This window comes from Bubalus kerabau, chromosome 17 (genome assembly GCF_029407905.1).
Source record: "Bubalus kerabau isolate K-KA32 ecotype Philippines breed swamp buffalo chromosome 17, PCC_UOA_SB_1v2, whole genome shotgun sequence".
Lineage (NCBI taxonomy): Eukaryota > Metazoa > Chordata > Mammalia > Artiodactyla > Bovidae > Bubalus > Bubalus kerabau.
Genome location: NC_073640.1, coordinates 37,736,617 through 37,755,155, shown reverse-complemented (window position 1 = coordinate 37,755,155; position 18,539 = coordinate 37,736,617). Strand labels below are relative to the sequence as shown.

The 18,539-nt window shown below is 56.8% G+C and overlaps 1 protein-coding gene across 4 annotated transcripts; it reads left to right on the top strand.

The window, feature by feature from the left end:
* The first annotated feature begins 3,999 nt into the window (after positions 1–3,999).
* CDH16 (cadherin 16) lies at positions 4,000–12,574 on the top strand. Of its 4 annotated transcripts, none has more exons than XM_055552464.1 (17): positions 4,000–4,044; positions 4,320–4,403; positions 4,972–5,127; positions 5,197–5,335; positions 5,691–5,849; positions 6,830–7,026; positions 7,622–7,744; positions 7,912–8,062; positions 8,268–8,495; positions 8,578–8,654; positions 8,728–8,916; positions 9,021–9,262; positions 9,823–9,952; positions 10,876–11,002; positions 11,145–11,252; positions 11,560–11,676; positions 12,477–12,574. In XM_055552464.1, exons 1-17 carry the CDS (start codon positions 4,000–4,002, stop codon positions 12,572–12,574), a joined length of 2,370 nt encoding a protein of 789 aa, XP_055408439.1. The 4 variants fall into 4 exon arrangements, with proteins under 4 accessions (XP_055408439.1, XP_055408437.1, XP_055408438.1 ...); XM_055552462.1 differs by having other exon boundaries at positions 9,823–9,956; positions 10,760–11,002; XM_055552463.1 differs by having other exon boundaries at positions 9,823–9,960; positions 10,830–11,002.
* Positions 12,575–18,539: the final 5,965 nt, after the last annotated feature.

Sequence of the window (18,539 nt, the reverse complement as noted above, 5' to 3'; positions counted from 1 at the left end):
CCCCAGTCTGTGGCCTTAACTATTCTAATGTTTGTGCCCAGCTGCGTCCAAGGGGCAGGTGTGGACTGTGGTCTGGTTGCAGGGGTAAGAGGGTGGGGGGTGGGGGTCCAAGCAGCAGGAAGAGACATGAATCTAACCCAACCTGTTATTCAGATTCTTCTGTACTGGGGCCTGGCATTGCCCAGCTGATCAAGGGTTCAATCACTGCAAATCCACACCAGTATCCTTGCCTGGAGAATCCCGTGGACAGAGGAGCCTGGTGGGCTACAGTCCATGGGGTTGCAAAGATTCGGACATTACTGAGCGACTAACACATACTGTACGTAAAGGAAATTGAGGCTGCCCAAGAGACCATGTTCTGCCCCCGGGTGTCATGGCCAAACAAGATTCTTGGGTCTGGCTCCTGGGTGGTTGTCTCTGGCCTGCTCCTTCCTGAGGGGCTGGAAAGCTGCTAAGGTGGTGTGACTGTGGAAGACTTCCAAGACTCCCTGGCTGGAGAAGGAGGCAGCTGGTTTGTTAAGGCTGGGGTGAGGAAGGCACAGGGCCTCCCCAGTGGCTCAGTGGTAATGAATCTGCCTGCAATGCAGGAGCTACAGGAGATGCCAGTTTGATGCCAAATGATTCCTGGGTGGGGAAGATCCCCTGGAGGAGAGCATGGCAACCCACTCCAGTATTCTTGCCTGGAGAATCCCATGAACAGAGAAGCCTGGTGGGCTACAGTTTACAGGGTCACAAAGGTCGAACACGACTGAAGTGACTTAGCACACACGCATGCACAAGGAAGGCACACTCAGGTGGACTTGACTCCGTGTGGCTCTCCACCTCCTGGCGGAGGCTGGGTTGCTAGGCAGGAAGTGGTGGGGGGACAGGGAGGGCCATTCTTCTCCCCACTGAGTGGCCACGCCAGAGGATTCCACGCTCGGCATTGCCTAATATAGGAGCAGGTCCCTGGGGCCCTCCTTGCCTGAAATGAGAGGCCTTGCATTCTTGTATAAATGTGTACATCTTTGCTGATAGCTGGAGGTGTGTATCTCCCCACCGCCCGCACCTAGGAAGGGGAGCCTTCTGGGCACAGGTGCCTGCTTGGATTTACCATCGTGGTTTCAGGAGTGAGCATTCCCATTCAACAATGGCAGATGGGGGACAAAGTACTTACCTGGGGCCCCATGGGCAGAAGTGGCTGAGTGGGGACTGGGAGCCCAGAGGCAGGCAGGGGCAAGGCTGGGGACGGTTTCTGAGATGGTTCCAGGCTGGGATCCAGATATTTCTATATTAGTCAATTTTTTCAGGGCTCCTGGGAGCCCTCAGAACTTGGTTAGAACTCTGCGGTTGTTCAATAGCAGGTGGAGGTTTGAAAGCCGTTCCTCAGGTGTGTGACCCCCGTGACTAACCCATATGCCCCCCAGGGCAGCTCAAAGCTGCAGTCCCACTCCCAGTCTCAGTGTACTTCACCAAGGCAAAGGCAGGCATGGTTTTCTCAGAACAGGTGAAGGTGCTGAGACCTGAAGAAGATTCCAGACCTCCTGAGCTCTGTCACTTACTGGCTGTGTGACCCTGGGCAAGTCATTCGACTTCTCTGTGCTCCAGTGTGTGACATGGGCACGGTGCCCTTTTCAGAATGGAATGGGTGGAATAATGATGGTATCTGCTTAGAGTAGTGCCAGGCACATAGCTGGAGACCCCTCTCATGTGGTCTTAATATACGTGAGACCCTTTCAACATTCCCACGCTGCACTGCTCCAGGCTGGGGTGCCCAAGTGACCTGGAGGCAGGAACTCAGCTTGTGATGGACAAAGTTGGGGTCAGCTGAGGGGTCCTGATCCAGCCTTCTAGCCTAAGAGAAATTAACCAGATATGCAATGGGAAAGACTCCAGGGAAACCACAGGAGAGATCAGAGACCAAGATCCCTGACCTTTCCCACCCTCTTCCCACCACTCCACACACTCAGGCCCCAGGAGCTTCTCCCGACTCTTCTAGGCTACACCAGTGGGGGAAGGGCCTCCTGTCAGCCCTGCAACTCCCTCAAGGTCACCTCAACTGGCTCAAACTCCTCTCTCCTCTCAAAAGCATGAGGCGGTCCATTGTCCCAGTCCTGTCTGTGTCCAGGGGCTAGTGTGAGCACCTAGGGAGCTTCAGGGGTTCTCATGGGCTGCTGTCCTCCTACCCCTGCCCACTGGTCACACTGGTGGGTGGTCTGGAGCTCCGAATATCTGGGTCAGGTCATGCACCACTCCCCTATCCTGCACATGGCACCTCCAGCTCCTTATCTTAGTTCCACAAGTCAGTTGGGAGCTGCCAGGGCCAGGCAAGGACCAGGTCATTAATTACTGGGTCCCTGAGTCTTGCCCCAGAGGGCCTCCGAGTCTGATGGAACAGATAGCTAATAACAAGCTGGTGCCCTCCTCGTGTTGATAGAGATAGCACAATCTCTATGGTATAGGGGCATGGGTAGAGGTGAAGTATCAGCATGGGAGAGCCCCAAACAAACCTGGGAGCCCAGGGAAGCTTTCCTGGGAGCAGGGACTATTTGAGCTGAGCGCTGAAGCCTGAGCAGGTGATCAGCAGACAGATGAAGGAGTGAGAAGGGCATTCCAGGAAAAAGGAACAGCGTGGACCGAGGCGGAGCTGCAGACACTGGTGCATAAAGGGGAGAAGTGGGAACAAGTCTGGAGCCATGGGAAAAAGGGTCATGTCCAAATCCAGGGGGCCGAGAAGTATCCACTGAGCTGTGTAGGGGTGGGACAAGCACCAGGTCGAAGATCTCCCCACCTCCTGGGGTTGGCGGTCATGGATGTCGAGCAGCCTCCAACTTTTCAAAGTCAATGAGTAACTTGAGGGGCTGGGCAGGGTCAGGCCTGCTGCTGTGGACCCAGGGGTGTTTTCCACTCCTGAGCAAGCGTGGCTGGCCCGCCTACCTGCTCAAGTGTCCGCCCTGCCCTGTTCCACCCAGTTCGGCCTGGCCAGCACTCCTGTAGAAAGACTCCTCTCACCTGGCAGCTGGACCAAGGGAAGCCAGCCTCGGGCATCGGCGGGTGAGGGCCTGGGAGCTGGGACCTGGGACCTGGGTTGGTGGCAGGGCTGAGGCAGGGGTTGGTGGCAGGGGAGGGAGAAACATGCCTTGTCGTCCAGGGAAGACTTCCCGGGAGTGATTGGTGTGGCTGTCTGTGCTCTGCGTGCCCAGCGTTGTGCTGAGTGCTGGAAAACACTGAGGTGAGGGCAGGGGTCCTGTCCTGTGAGGGCTCCATGTCTGCAGGATAACAGTGGGAGCTAGAACAGTCTTGGAAACCCTGAACCCTGAGTCCTCTGTTTCAGGAAGAATTCTCCTGTGGTCAAATCCTCTGTGACCTTGGTCAGCTCTTGCCCTTCAGGCCTTGCCTACAGTGTGAGGTGACCACAGGAGGTGGCCCTCAGTGTCATCAGGGTCTTTTTAGCTTCAAACCTTGGTGATTCAGGGAGACTGCTGGGAAATGAGTACTTTGGGATCCACGAGCTGGGGAGGCTATGGTGGGAAGGAGACAGAAGTCTGGAGGTGAAGCTCCCTGTGGAGATCCTTGTGGGCACAAGAACCAAGAGATGCAACGCAGCTGGGCCTGGGGGTCTTGGTGGGCCTGGCCAAGGAGCCAGACACTGTGCTGCAGGCGATGGGGAGCCACAGGCCCCTCAAAGCAGAGGAAGAGGAGGCCAGTCGGTTGTGAAGCCAGGCTATGTGTGTGCAGTAGGCTCAGGCCGGGGAGGGAGGGGGGTGGGCAGCGTCCAAGTGGTGGGGGAGGGGCTGCTCTGAGAACTGCTGGGGCAGCACAAGACAGGGCACAGGCGGCCTGACTGCCTGCCCCCTAGTCCAGCTGAAGGAGGAGGGGCCATTGTACCCCATGGGACCTGGGGAAGCTGTGGCCCGGGACTCAGTGGGAATGGGTGAGGAACACTTTCTAGAGGGAGGGTTATGGGAGGGACCCTCTGTGCACCAACCTGGGCTGGATCCTTACAGGCCCATCCTGACCATGGTCGCTGCCTGGCTCTGGCTACTTTGCTTCTTAGTCCCCCAGGTGAGTCAGGCCCTCTCCTTGCCCTCAGATCCTGGCCTTGGGGGTTGCACCTTCACCCCCTACTCCATCTGGACCAGTTGCACTGACTATGGATGGTAGTGTCTGGGGGATGTGGCTCTAGGCCTGTCATGGGGTTAGGAGGTCAAAGGCCAGGGGGCGGAGGGATAAAGTATGACCAGGCCCAGGGAAGGGGTAGAAATTCCCCTTCTCTGTTGGGTCGTAGCACCCATGGGAGGAAGGTACAGTTTGGTGACGTGTTGAAAATCCCTCCACAGGCTCTCCCTAGAGCCCAGCCTGCAGAGCTGTATGTCGAAGTCCCGGAAAACTATGGTGGAAATTTCCCTTTGTACTTGACGAAGGTGAGTCTGAGAGCTGACTGGGTAGGCTGCCCTCCCCCAGGTCCTGCTTCCTCGACCTCCAGCCTCCCTTTCTCTTCACTGCTCTGGCTTTCTAGAGAATATGTGGTATAGTGTGAATGGCTAGTACGATTTTCATCTCAGAAGAAAGTAGAGCTTTAAATGAAGGAGGGGGACTTCTCTGGCGGTCCAGTAGCTAGGGCCACTGCTTTCACTGCCGGGGCCCAGGTTCAATCCCTGATCAAGGAGCTAAAAATCCCAGAGGCTGCACGGCACGGCCCCCAAATTTTAAAACATAATAATTAATTAGTTAATTAAAGGATGAAGTGATGGAGGAGGGGTTTCAAGCTTCAGGAAGTAAGGCAGAGAGTACAAGGGAGCACCCAACACAGGCGGAAGAGCTTTGGCTTTGAATGTCCATCCTGTTCCTTACTTGGCTTTGTGACCTCAGGCAAGCACAAGCCCTCTCTGAGCCTCAGTTTCCCCATATTAAAAAACGGGGCTATTGGGTGGAAGGGGCATCCCCCAGATTCGCCCCCAGCTCCCTTCACCTCTGTTCTTCCCCCACCAGCTGCCGTTGCCCCGTGAGGAGACTGAGGGTCAGATTGTGGTGTCAGGAGATGCAGGAGTGGCAGGGGAGGGCCTCTTTGCTGTGGACCCAGAATCTGGCTTCCTGCTGGTGACCAGGGCCCTGGACCGGGAGGAACAGGCAGAATACCAGCTACAGGTACGGCTGGGCTGGGGGAGGGGGAAGTCACCTGGGGAGGGTGGGGCTCTGACCACTCCTTCTTGTCAGGTCACCCTGGAGACCGAGGACAGACGTGTCCTGTGGGGCCCGCAGCCTGTGCGTGTGCGCGTGAAGGATGAGAATGACCAGGTGCCCCACTTCTCTCAGGCCACCTACAAAGTTCAGCTGAGCCGGGGTACTAGGCTGGGTGAGTGCCCAAAGCAGTGAACTCACAGCAAGGTCAGGTGGGCACCGATGGGAGAACAGAGAGGAAACAGATGGCCAGAGAGATGGCATAGGGACAGGGCAACGGGGTCCAAACCGCTCCCCTCCCATTTCTGTCTCATCTGCAGCCCCCACCCAACTGAAGGTCCACAGGTGAGTTCCATCTACTCTAGGCCTCAGTTTACTCATCTGTGCAGTGGGGTGAAGAGTCATCGCACACCTTCAGAGTCCTGATATGGTGATGAGTATGGAAGGAAGAACCAGGGAGAGATAGGTGAAGCGTGGGAGGCTCTCCCTAAGCCTTCAGCCCTAATGGTAAACTCTCTCCATACTCCCAGGTGTCCCCTTCTTCTTTCTGGAGGCTTCCGATGGGGATGAGCCAGGCACAACCAACTCGGATCTTCGGTTCCACATCCTGAACCAGGCCCCAGCCCAGCCTGCTTCAGATATGTTCCAGCTGGAGCCTCGGCTGGGCGCTCTGGCTCTGAGCCCTGAGGGTGAGCCTGAGCTCCATGTGAAAAGGGAGGGACAGGGAAAGCTGGGTTTCATCTGAGCTGTAGGATGGGTTTGCAGCTCAAGAGATAAAAGAGTATTGCAGCTGGAGAGGATAGCAAGGCAAAATCATGTGTGGAGCCAGGACCATGCACGGAGAGTTAAGAAATGGTGTGCCTGGAAGCAGGGTTTCCCTGGTGGTTCAGTGGTAAATAATCCACCTGCAATGCAGGAGGACCAGGTTTGATCCCTGGGTTGGGAAGATCCCCTGGAGGAGGGAATTGCAACTCACTCCAATACTCTTGCCTGGAGAATCCCACAGACAGAGGAGTCTGGTGGACTACAGTCCATGGGGTTGCAAAGAGTTGGACACAACTGAGCAACTAAGCATGCACATGACTGGAAGTGCCTCAACCCTACATTTACAAACCTGGGCCTAAGAGGCAAGGGTAGGAGAGACCTGAGGGGTTGTGGGCCAGAACACTGCTGAGAGACCTTGGGAGGGATGGCAAGAGAGACCCGAACCTGGGAGTTCAGACCAAAGAAACAAATTGGGAAGAGAAAAAGAAGTCAATCATACAACTCTCTCATTCACCCATCTACCACCCAACCACATATATAGTCCATCTACCCAACCATCCATCCACAGGTCCAAATCCCCATCTATCTACCCTCCCAAGCCTCCATCCATCCATCTAGTCAACTGTCCATTTATCCAACCAGTCATTCATTCATCTATATATCCACCCATGTACCCCCTCATCCTGGCCATCCACGAATCCAGTACATCAACCATTCATTGTGTGGACAGATGTGCCAGTGATTCTGTAAACTGTCAAGTCCAGGTTGGGTGCTCACAATGGTGCTACAGGCTCCCTTGGCCAAGAGAGTATTCTGAACACCTGCCATGTACCTGGCTTTGTTTGGTTCCTTGCTGAGAAGGATGCCCTGGCCCCCTGACCAGCTGACTGCCTTCCCCTTCTAGGGAGCACCAGCCTAGAAAAGGCTCTGGAGGGGTACTACCAGCTGTTGGTACAGGTCAAGGACATGGGTGACCAGGCCTCAGGCCACCAGGCCACAGCCACCATAGATGTCTCTATAGTGGAGAACACCTGGGTGCCCCTAGATCCTGTCCACCTGGCAGAGAATCTGCAAGTCCCATACCCACACCACATTGCCCAGGTGAGTAAATAGCTGTTACAGCTGAAATAACTCCATGGATGGTGCAACTGGGCCTGAGTCCTGTGGAGATTTGGGGTTTGAATCTGGGGCCCAACTTGACCTTGACTCCTGCTCCACCTCTAACTCTGCTCCCCTCTCCTCTGTCCCCATCAGCTTCCATGATGCAATGAGTGTTTAAAGGACCAGGCCCTGAGCTCTGTGCTCTGACCTCACCCCAGGCTTCCTCACAGAACAGCTGCTACCTCCTTGCTGCCATGGGGATTGTCACCTAGGCCAGGAATGTCTCAGGCCTCCTCGAGGAATGCCCTGGGGTCAGGCTCAGTCCCAGAGGGCAGAGAATAAAACAATCTGGTCATTCAGACACTTTGGGCAGGATCCAGGCTTGAACCAGGGCAAGGCCACCACAGAGTTGCCACAACAACCGCCCTGAACAACAGGACCCTACCTGGACTCCCGAGAGGACAGTCGCTTGCCTGGAGTCACATGGCAGTTGGGGCGCAGGCTCCCTAAACCGTGAACAGTTGGAACATAAGGGATAACATGGGCTATTCCTGCCCCTCATCCTGGGGACCCTCATTCTGTGCCCCCCTCCCAGGTCCACTGGAATGGGGGAGATGTACATTATCACCTGGAGAGCCAGCCCCAGGGACCCTTTGATGTGGATACAGAGGGGAAACTCTATGTGACCCAGGAGCTGGACCGAGAAGCCCAGGCTGAGGTGAGATGAAGGGGGAGCCAGGACAGGCTGAGGGGTGTTTGGTCCCTGGTCAGGGGGCTTCTGGGGGTGTCACATCCTCCACAGGCACTGAGGCAGAAGAACTGGAGCGGTCCACCAGAAGAGAAGACCCTGGTCTTCACCTGAAGCCCTCCCCCTGCCCACTGCAGTACCTGCTCCAGGTGCGGGCTCAGAACACCCACAGCGAGGACTACGCAGAAGCACTGGAGCTGCAGGTGGTGGTGACGGATGAGAATGACAATGCACCCATCTGCCCCCCACGAGGCCCCTCGGTCAGCATCCCGGAGCTCAGCCCCCCAGGTGGGCTATGGGCCCTGTTAGGGGGTTGGGTAGTGGTAAAGTCCCTGTGAACTATGCCACGTGACTCTCCTGTGCTATGGCGCCAGCCAGCCCCAGGCCCCTATGTCAACGTCGGACCCAACCCACACACATACACAAAGAAGAGTAGGGGGTAAGGCCTCCAGGCTTGGCTGTGGTCCCACCCAGGTGGGTGTCATCTTCGCAGGCACCAAGGTGGCTAAGATTTCGGCAGAGGACTCAGATGCCCCCAGTTCCCCCAATTCCCATGTTGTGTATCAGCTACTGAGCCCTGAGCCTGAGGACCCGGCAGAACTGAGAGCCTTCGAGCTGGACTCCACCTCGGGCAGTGTGACCCTGGGGGCTGCCCAGCTCCAAGCTGGCCAGAACATCCTGCTTCAGGTGCTGGCCATGGACCTAGGAGGAACAGATGGTGGTAAGTGCCCCAGTGGTGACCGGGGTTCCCTGACCCCTCGGCTCCCACCCTGGCCTCCCCAGCATGCCCTCCTCTGTCTCAGGCCTCAGCAGCACCTGTGAAATACCAGTCACCATCACGGACATCAATGACCATGCCCCTGAGTTCACCACTTCCCAGGTAAGCAGGCACAGGGAAGGACCCCTTCAGAAGGCAGTAATGGTGGGCTCATGGTCCCTTGCCATCTCTCCAGATTGAGCCCGTGAGTCTCCCTGAGGATGCAGAGCCTGGGACTCTGGTGACCACACTCATGGCCACTGATGCTGACCTCGAGCCTGCCTTCCGCCTCATGGACTTTGCCATCGAGGCAGGGGATGAAGAGGGGACCTTCAGCCTGGACTGGGAGCCAGACTCCACTCATGTCCAGCTGCGACTCCTCAAGGTAAGGGGCTAGGGCTGGAGAAGGGGTGCATATACACGCACACATTCATGCATGAGGGCGCCATGCCTTGGCCCACACAGTGACCCAGGTCCCTCTGGTTCCAGAACCTCAGCTATGAGGCAGCTCCGAGCCACAAGTTGGTGGTGGTGGTGCGGAACGTGGAAGAGCTGGTGGGGCCAGGCCCAGGCCCAGGAGCCACAGCCACTGTGACCGTGCTGGTGGAAAGGGCGGTGCCGCCTCCTCAGCTGGACCGAGAGAGCTATGAGGCCAGCGTGCCCGTCAGCACCCCTGCCGGCTCCCTCCTGCTGACTGTCCAGCCCTCAGACCCCCTGAGCAGTCCCCTCAGGTGAGCAGGAGCCCAGCCCCTTACGCGGACTGGACCTCCTCTGTTCCTTGGGGATGACCCCCGGACCTCAGAGGGAACTCACATTATTTACAACCTGGAAATTTCCTCAAACCATTGGCTAATATGCAGGTTGTGACTCTTGGGGGCACCAGGGTAGCAGGGAGAAGGGGTGCTGGGACCCCTTGAGAGCTCAGATGATGCCTCCTCATTCCATCCTGTATACCCGGCCCTCTTCCTGCCACCCACCCAGACTGCAGCACTGGGTGCTGTTCCCAGGCCTCTGGCTCCATCTTGGCCCTTTGTGGGCTGTCCTGGGAATAGTGGAATTAAGTCTAGAGCCCCACAGGCTCTAGTGTGGTCCCTTTCTCAGCCTCGGTGTCTGTGGTTTAAGGCCTGCCCTGCCCCAAGTCCCTTAAGCTGGAGACAGATCATAGATGCTGCTGCTGCCTTCAAGTCACAGAGGGAATGTTGGACTCGAGCATGTCACATGGCCCTGGAGGTCTCTGGGCAAGACCCCATATGCAGTCACTGCCTCCCTGCCCATTTTCTTTGGGCCTCAGGTTCTCCCTGGTCAATGACTCCGAGGGCTGGCTCTGCATCAAGGAGATGTCCGGGGAGGTGCACACAGCCCGGCCCCTGCAGGGCGCCCAGCCTGGGGACATGTACACAGTGCTCATAGAGGCCCAGGATGCAGGTATGGCCAGCCTATGGTGAGGACCCCTGGGAGGGTGAGAGAGCCTCAGACAGACAGATGGGCAGGACCAAGCCTCCTCCCCAGGGCCCTTGCTGGCATCCACTCTGCCCCAGGCAGGAGGGAGGGACAAGGGGCTGGGTACAGTGTCCTTCTCTGAGAATGCCTGGCTTCTGCCCCACCACCATCCTCTTCGCCAGACACTTGTAATCCCCCAACCGCAGCCCTGGGGCGGTTGCGGGGGAGCCTCTTAAGGTGTCAGCTTTAGACACAAACTGGGAGCAGAGGGTTTGGGGCTGGGCGGGAGGTGAGAGGGCAGATAAGGGCCAGGGGCTCTCCCCGGGAGGCGTGCCAGGAGGTGAGCTTGGATGAGGTCAGGTGGGGAGGACTCCAAACACAATGTTGACGGGATGAAGAGCTGGCCCAGGAGCGGGATGTCAGGTTTCGGCTCTGAGCTGGGCTGTCCTGTGATGCAAGACATGTATAGTCAGGGCATTTCTGCATTGTTGGGCCCTGGCTCCGGGGGCCGGGGGTGGGGGTTGGGGGTGAGGCAAGCTTTCCATCCAAAGAGGCACAGAAAGGCCTAGCAGGTGTTTGGATGGTGAAGGGGGTGAAGGGCATTGTGAGGAAGAGACTAGCGTGGAGATGCTGGGATAGAGAGGTGGAGGTGGAGGGGAAGGATGGGCACGAAAGGGGCTCAGCCGGGTGAGAAGATGGACTGTGGGGAAGGGGACCAGCCCAGGGACCCTGAATTCACCCCACCCCCCACAAGGGGCCGAGCCACACCAATACTGCCTCCTCTGCAGATGAACCAACGCTGAGCACCTCTGCGACCCTTGTGATCCACTTCCTGAAGGCCCTTCCTGCCCCAACCCCGACGCTGGCTCCCGTGCCCTCCCGACACCTATGCACACCCCGCCAGGACCATGGGGTGGTTGTCAGTGGACCCAGGGAGGACCCTGACCGGGCTGGTGGACATGGTCCCTTCAGCTTTGCCCTTGGTCCCAACCCCACCGTGCAGCGGGATTGGCGACTCCGGGCTCTCAATGGTGTGTGCCGCGGAAAGCGGGGAGGCTGCGGCCAAGGCAGGGGCGGGGCTTTCGGAAGCGGGACACCCTCTCACCATGAGGGTGGGGCCGGGCCTGGGGGGAGCAGCCTGGTGACTCTGATCGCTGCTTATGGTCCCAACAGGGTCCCATGCATACCTCACCTTGGGCCTGCATTGGGTGGAGCCTCGTGAACACTTAGTCCCCATAGCTGTCAGCCACAATGACCAGATATGGCAGATCCAGGTCCGAGGTGAGGCCGGGCTGGGGTGCGGCCAAGGTCAGGGGCAAGCAGTTTCTGAGGGAGCCACTGGGATGTAGCGGGAGGGACTGGGCAACATGTCTGCAGGCTCATGTGGACAGCGTATACCTGTGCACACCTGCACATGTGTGTCTGGGCACGCAGCCACATGCACAAAGGGGCTTGCATCCCACCCCCACACCCATGACACATACACAGGCACAGAAGCACACGTAATAGCCAGCTGGGCTTGGGCTAAAGGCGCTGAGAAGCTGGGAGCCCTCCCCCACCTCCCTGACCTTCCTCTGCCTGTCCTCAGTGATCGTGTGTCGTTGCAACGTGGAGGGGCAGTGCATGCGCAAGGTGGGCCGCATGAAGGGCATGCCCACGAAGCTGTCGGCGGTGGGCATTCTCGTGGGCACCCTGATAGCAATAGGTAACGGAGGCTGGGCTCCTGCGTGGGGGAGGGCAATGGTGGTCAGAGCCACTGCCTTCAGATAAACAGTGCCCCTGTTCCCATGGTGCCCCCCAGGGCTGAGAAGAACCCCCCCCAACTCTCGGAATCATTATGCTCTTGCCTCCTCTTTACCATAGTCCAGGTCATTCTCACTGATAACAGCACTTACTGTTACATTGTTACACCTTAACTGTGTATCAGCCAAGCACAGGTTTATTGAGTTGAATCCTCCCACAACCTTGTGACCTGGCATTTCCCCACTTTTCCAGGTGAGGTCACTGATGCTCAGAGAGGTTAAGTAACTTGTCGGAGTTTACACAGCCAACGTGTGGCAGAGCTCGCTCTTTCCAGCCGAATTCCTTCAGTTCAAGCCTCCCTTTCCAGCCCCTTTGTTTCCTTAGCCCCATAAATTTTTTTTTCCTGGCTGGTTTTCTTTACTGGTGCTAGGACATTGCTACAATGTGCCTTCCTCTCAGAGGTCCATGGGGACAACTCACTGGCTCCCAGATGACCCCTTCTCTGTTCCCCAGAGAAGGGGACCTTGGAGGCTGGGGCATTCTGGGGCAGCCTCAAGGGGATGGGTACCTGGTGAGGGCCGGATGAGCCAATCATGCTCCTTCAGGCACCAGAACCACAGAGTCATTCCCAGTTCAGCCTCAGAGATGCTATCTAGGAAACTGCTTCCTCATTAAATCAGTTCCAATAGCAAGGAGTCCCCAGGGATAGACAGGTCCTACTGCCCTTTCTGAGGGGTGATCTATCCCTCTCTGGCTCCTCAGGCATCTTCCTCATCCTCATCTTCACCCACTTGACCCTGGCGAGGAAGAAGGACCTGGATCAGCCAGTAGACAGTGTACCTCTGAAGGTGGCAGTTTAAATGGTCCAGGCAGCCCCTGCTGGGAACTTGGCATCTGGCTGCATCTGAATCCACTGGGAGACGGCCCAGCACTCCAGATCCACGAGGCCGAGACAAGGCAAGAAGCCCCTTCACTTGCCCTAGGAGGGAGGCAACATCCCCGGACATGTCTATGGGGCCTGCACACTGACTCAAGCGCCCGTGGAACCACTTCAGACGGCTCATGTCTGTCCAATAATAAAGCCTCAGAGAACTGGCCATGGGTCCTCAGGGACCATGCGCCCATGTCCAAGCGTCCATTTGCGTGTGCATCATCCAAGTCCACCTGCCCCTTCATCCCTTCCCCATCTCCTGCTGCACAGAAAGGGTCTCAGGGCTCAGGAACGAGCCTGGGGTCCCGTGTGGGGAAAGACGTGAGATCTTGAGGCTGGAGACAAATGGGTCATTTCTCTGGGCATTCGGAGACCACTGGCTGCAGACTCTGGATGGGTTAACTGTCCAGGCAATGGTTGAGGAGGGTGTCCTTGAGAGTGACATGGACTCACAGGTGCTCTTGGAAGGCAACTTGTGAGTGCATGTCCTGTACTCATGTGTGAGTTACACTCGTGTCCCTATGTGTGAATCACCTGCATGCAGGGGTGGGCAGAGGTCCCAAAGTCTCAGGAGGGGTCTGGGTAGGAATGGTGAGGGCCCCATGCTGCTGGAAGGGAGAAGTGAGGCTGGGGATGGGTCTCTCTGCCCCTGGCCCCAAGGCACCTTTGAGTTTTACACTCAGGCTGATGAGGAGTCTGCAAAAAGTCAGAGAATTACTCAGATGGACACCGCTGGGGTGGAATAGGAACCCTCGTGGCTCACCTTGCCCCTGCCCCAGGTGAGAACCCTTTCCCCCTGGCCTGAGATTAAGCCACGGCCTGGTGCTAAGCCCTGACCCCATCTCCAGACTGACCTCTCGTCCCTGACCCTTTGACTGACCCCAGACACATAATGATCCCCCATGCCTTCATCCCAACGGTCTCTGGGATGGGACTTGTTGTCCCAGGCACCCTGAGCTGATGATGGTAAATCACAGGGAAAGGAGAAAAACAATCTCAGTGGGGCCCAGGCCCTATTTTTAGGAGATAATCTCCTAACTCCTGGCAGATTCTGTGGGTTGGAGGCCAAGTACAGCCAAGAGATATGGGGCAGGCATCCTGGAGGGCTTGGGGGAGCCTGGGAAACTCAGCCAGGATCCCCAGCCCAAGGATAGACTCTGAAGCTGATCCTAGCCACTCTGGGCCCACGTCATCCCTCCCTCCCCCACCTCATGGGAGGCTCTGCTGACTAATTCGGTCCAAGCAGAGCTTCCTGCCCATCTCCTAGGATCCTCTGCTTGGCCTGCACCTACTCAGAAGCCTTCAAGATTCAAAGCTCTTCGAAAGCAGATCTCATTGAATCTTTCCATCAATGTGAGAGGGTGGGTTTATTGGCCCCATTTTTCCAGTGAAGGTCAGGAAAATTAAGGGCTGCAACTGGGAGTCTTAGAAGCAGGGCGGTCAAGGTTTGTGTTACCTCTCCAGCAGTGTCCACAGCCCTCAGCAGGTCTCTGCACCCACGAGATTCCCCCAGAAGAGCTTTATGGATCAGCCAGGCCAGCAACTTCTTATCAGGTTGGAAAAGTAAATCCCAAAGAGGTGGAGCAGCCTTCCCAAGTTCATCCATTCAAGGGGACGCAGCAGCTGAGCTGGGCCCCGGGAATTAGCTGCTTTCTGGGTCCTTGTTCTGGATAGGTAGATAGGTTGATAGGTGGGTGAGTGGATGAATGGATGGGTGGGTGGGTGGGCCAAAGATGAATGGGTAGACAGGCAGATAGATAGATGGGTGTGTGGATAAGTGGACGACTATATGGGTTGGTAAGCAGGTAGGTGGAACCCCCACAAAGGAATGGGTGGATGACAGGACACCAGGGCTCAAGAGGGCATCTGCCCCAATACGAGGTCTCAAGCCTCTAGACCTCAGAGCACTTTCTGACTGTGGGGCTGACAACAGGGTCCACAACCCCCAACAACACGGGCTCCATTTTCCTGAGCATCTGTAGACATAAGCCTCTCCTGCCATTCTCAGCTCCTTCTATAGAGGAAAGTGAGGGGCGTGGAGGGGCGTGGCTTCCCCTGGCTCTCTGAGGGAGAGAAACAAGAAACTGGAGCTCTTTTGTGGGCTTGGTGGTAGGTCAGTGAGCTCACTCTGCAGGCGGGGCTTGGACCCTGCAAGGGCAAGGTTGGCAGGGGGGGATGGGGGGAGGGGTGGGGGTGGGGGGTAACTGGTGGCTCAGTGTGGGCAGGACACGTGATTCGTGCTCTGCCTCCTCCCTGCTGCGTGTTCCCAGGGGAATCTCTTTACTTTTCTGAGCCTCAGTGTTCTTGTCGATAAAATGGGTCTCACTCAAATAGAGTTGTTGGGAGGACTACAGGAGGTAATCCCTGAAAAAAAAAATGTGTGTAGAACAATGGCGGGCAATAGCAGGAGCGCTATCAGCATGGTTTTCCCTGGTCCATGGACTGTGGGTTGGGGCGGGGCTCACCTCAGAAGCCTATAGTCACAGATTCTGACACTCTCCCCAAGGCCCCTGTGAGGCCCAGGCTTTTGGGAGGGAGTGTGGAGAAGGACCCCAACTCCTGCTCCCATGAGGCCCTGCTGGGTGACCCTGGGCGAGACATCCCTTCCAGCCTTGGCTCCTCGCCAGCTCCAAGGCTCTCTCTGGGGGCCGCTGAGGGTTCTCACGGGGTTTGGACTAGTCTAGAGAGTTGTGGGGTCCACCCTTGTGGGGAGCTCATGGTCTCCCTCTCCCAGGCCCCTTCCAGAGGCACAGGGCCAGATCAAAGGGACCCAGCACTGAGCATTGGGAGGCGGGCTTGGAAAGAATGTAAACATGAGGATATTTTTAAACTTTTTCCAGACCCAGAGATTAGGGCTCTTGAAGCAAGAGACCCAGAGGTCAGTCTGGCCCTTTGCTCACAAAGAAAAAAACAGTCTTGGGACTTCAGAGACAACCCCTCCTCCAACCCCACTCACACCCACCAAGACTCATCTCAAGACTAGCTTAGGCCTCAGGGCAGAAGTTCTTTCTCTGATCTCATCTCCGAACGTCCTGCTGCTGTGGGATAATGTGTTTCTAATGAGAGGGTCTCAGGAAGGTGTGAGGACCCAGAGGACTGAGGGGTGGGGAGGCCTACCTGAGAGCTAGTTCCGGGAGACTGAGCTTGGAGACCCCATGGCGGCCCAGTCACTCCTTTAGGAGTCCATGTGTGCCTGTGTGCACATGAGTGTGTCTGTGGGTGTGTGTGTGTGTGGGTGTAGTCTCCGTGGTAAAAGTGTGCCAGGAACCCACCCCAGCCCTTCTCTTCTTTCCCTTCCCTAGCATCCTTGGGCCCCTCCCCCCAGGACTCCTTGGATCTATGGGGGACATGGAGGCGGGGCAGGAGGTAGGCTTGAGGGTCAAGAGAACAGGGAAGAGGAGGAGAGCAAGAAGGCTGTGAGGGCTGAGAAGGCTGGGGGAGGGGCTGGGTCCAGGTTTGAGCCATTCAGTGAGTCAGGCTATGAGAGATTCAGGGGCCACAGTCCAGGGGAATGGGGGACTCAGCCTCATCTCCTTTAATTACCTCCAGGTGCCACAGTGACTCAGGACTTGGATGCAAGCCTCCCTAAATTTCCCTGCCTTAAATGTCATGGTGACGCTTACCCTGGATTCCATGACAACAGCCTCTTCTCTCAGAGTGATGCAGCCACCCTTGTGGCTGTTCAGCATACAACAGGCATGTCACAGGCAGACTCATAGAGGGAACTCAGCCACAGCATATGCCTTATCCCAGGGACTCCAATACCCCCATCCATATCCCCTCTGACCAAGATGTCCAAGGGTCAGAGTTCCCAGGGGCATTCAGGAGACAGGCCCGCAGCATGTACCCGGACAATGAAGGGCCCTAGCAGGAGAAGGGAGAAGGCAATGGCAACCCACTTCAGTACTGCTGCTGATGCTGCTGCTAAGTCGCTCCAGTACTATTGCCTGGAAAATCCCATGGACCGAGGAGCCTGGTAGGCTGCAGTCCATGAGGTCGCTAAGAGTCAGACATGACTGAGGGACTTCACTTTCACTTTTCACTTTCATGCATTGGAGAAGGAAATGGCAACCCACCCCAGTGTTCTTGCCTGGAGAATCCCAGGGACGGGGGAGCTTGGTGGGCTACCGTCTATGGTCACACAGAGTCGGACACAACTGAAGCGACTTAGCAACAGCAGCAGCAGCAGCAAGAGGAGAGGGCTTGCTGGCCATTTTCTATGCCTCAAGAGGCTGCTGGGCCACCTTACTCTGCTTATGGGCCCAGAGAGGGACAGTGTCTGGCTCCAGGTCATACAGCTTGTCAGAGGAGGGCGGGGGTCCTCTTGTCACAGCGGGGCGAGGCCAGGATCTGCACAAGGCAGTGTGCTCCCCTGCAGGTCTCCACCACTGAGGCAGCAGGGGAAGAGGATGAGGCTTGGCGCTATATCACAAGGTGTGGCTGGATGTCAGGACAATGGGTGGGGGTGGCGAAGCCTGATGGGAAGAGACAGCTGGAGACTTGTCCTCAACCGGAGGGCCAGAGCTGCCTGCCTGCAGCCGTTGCTGTGTTGTCCCTGTGTGCCTGCCCACTCAGCAGGGCTGTTACTATTCTTACCCACTTGCTGGTGGCAGCGGGGTCAGAGATAGTGGCTAGGTGGGAGCGAGTCATGAGCACCAGTCCCTTATCAAACACGTTCCCTGGAAACTTGGCAGGGGCTTCCAGGCTCCAGGGGCCTAGGCTGGGCGGGCGAGGTGGTCACAGGGACAGGGAGGGGGGTGGGTTCACTCAGACAAGGCCTTATGCCAGCTCACCTACCTCTCTTACAGGCAGGCAAGGTTCCAAGAGAACCAGCCTGGGGTTTCCTGTGCAATTTCTTCCTGTGTGGTCATTAAGACCCTCAAGTCATCTTCCTAGCCAGTCCACCCCAGAGGGCACCACCTCAGAGCTTTAAGTGCCTCAGAAGTTGAGGTGTTGGTTTCCCCAGTGAGGCCATAGGCAAGGGGCCACCTCTACAGGGAGAGCACTGTACTCTGAGCCACAGGGGTCCAGGTTGACCACTGTTCTGCCCACTTCCCAGCTGTGTGACCTTGGGTAAGTCCTTTCCCTTCCTCTGAGCTGTGGTTTCCTCACCCTCTTCAGGGCTGCTGTGGGGATGATGAAGTCCAACAATCAGGAAGGTGGGCTGAGGGCTGCAAATATGGGTGTGTCTGTGCACATGAGCGAGTGTGCTTGGTGGCAGTGGGGGAGGGGGGAGAGGGAGGCACGTGGGTTCCCCATCTTGGAGACTCCCGCCCCATGGATTTTCCACTGGCACGTCGGCACCCTCTCCCCCAAAATAGGCCCTATGAGCCGTGTGCGACAGAGCCCAGACTGAGGGGACTTTTTTTAGCTGCCCTTTGATTGTCAGCTCTCGAGCGGCTGCTATTTTGAGCCCCAACGCCTGAAGGAGGAGGGCCAAGTGGGGGTTGGGGTCAGCTCAGTAGGCCTGGCTGGCTCCTGGAAGGCATCCCCGAGGGGGCCAGCGTGCCCTCTCTGGCCCAGCTCTGCTGGCAAGGAGAGGACAGCATCTCCTGTGTACTGGGCCTGAGAGCTTAGTTGTTCACCTCCAGGGAAGCTATGGACCTGGCAAAAACCATCCTTGTTTATGATGCTTACCCACAGGCCATTGGCCTTGGCCATCGATGGAAGAGCATGTTGCGGGGATTAACTGAGATAACACAAGCAAAGCCCTTACTTAGCACAGGGATGGCACTAAACTGGCCCTCAAAAATGGGAATAGCTTCTAGTATTATTGTCATCACAGCTGTTGTCATTCTTGGCTTTGTTGTTATGGTAACATTTTTATCTAGTTTCCTCTGAGTCTTTTTTCTGTGCATTTATCTTATGTTGTCAAGTTCGGGTCATAAAACTCT

Bases quoted from the DNA above. Each gene is read 5' to 3' on its own strand.
- CDH16 (XM_055552462.1), top strand. From the start codon at position 4,000: ATGGTCGCTGCCTGGCTCTGGCTACTTTGCTTCTTAGTCCCCCAG. The intron at 8,655-8,727 runs GTAAGCAGGCAC...CCATCTCTCCAG, and splicing joins CTGAGTTCACCACTTCCCAG to ATTGAGCCCGTGAGTCTCCC. The intron at 11,253-11,559 runs GTGAGGCCGGGC...GCCTGTCCTCAG, and splicing joins ATGGCAGATCCAGGTCCGAG to TGATCGTGTGTCGTTGCAAC.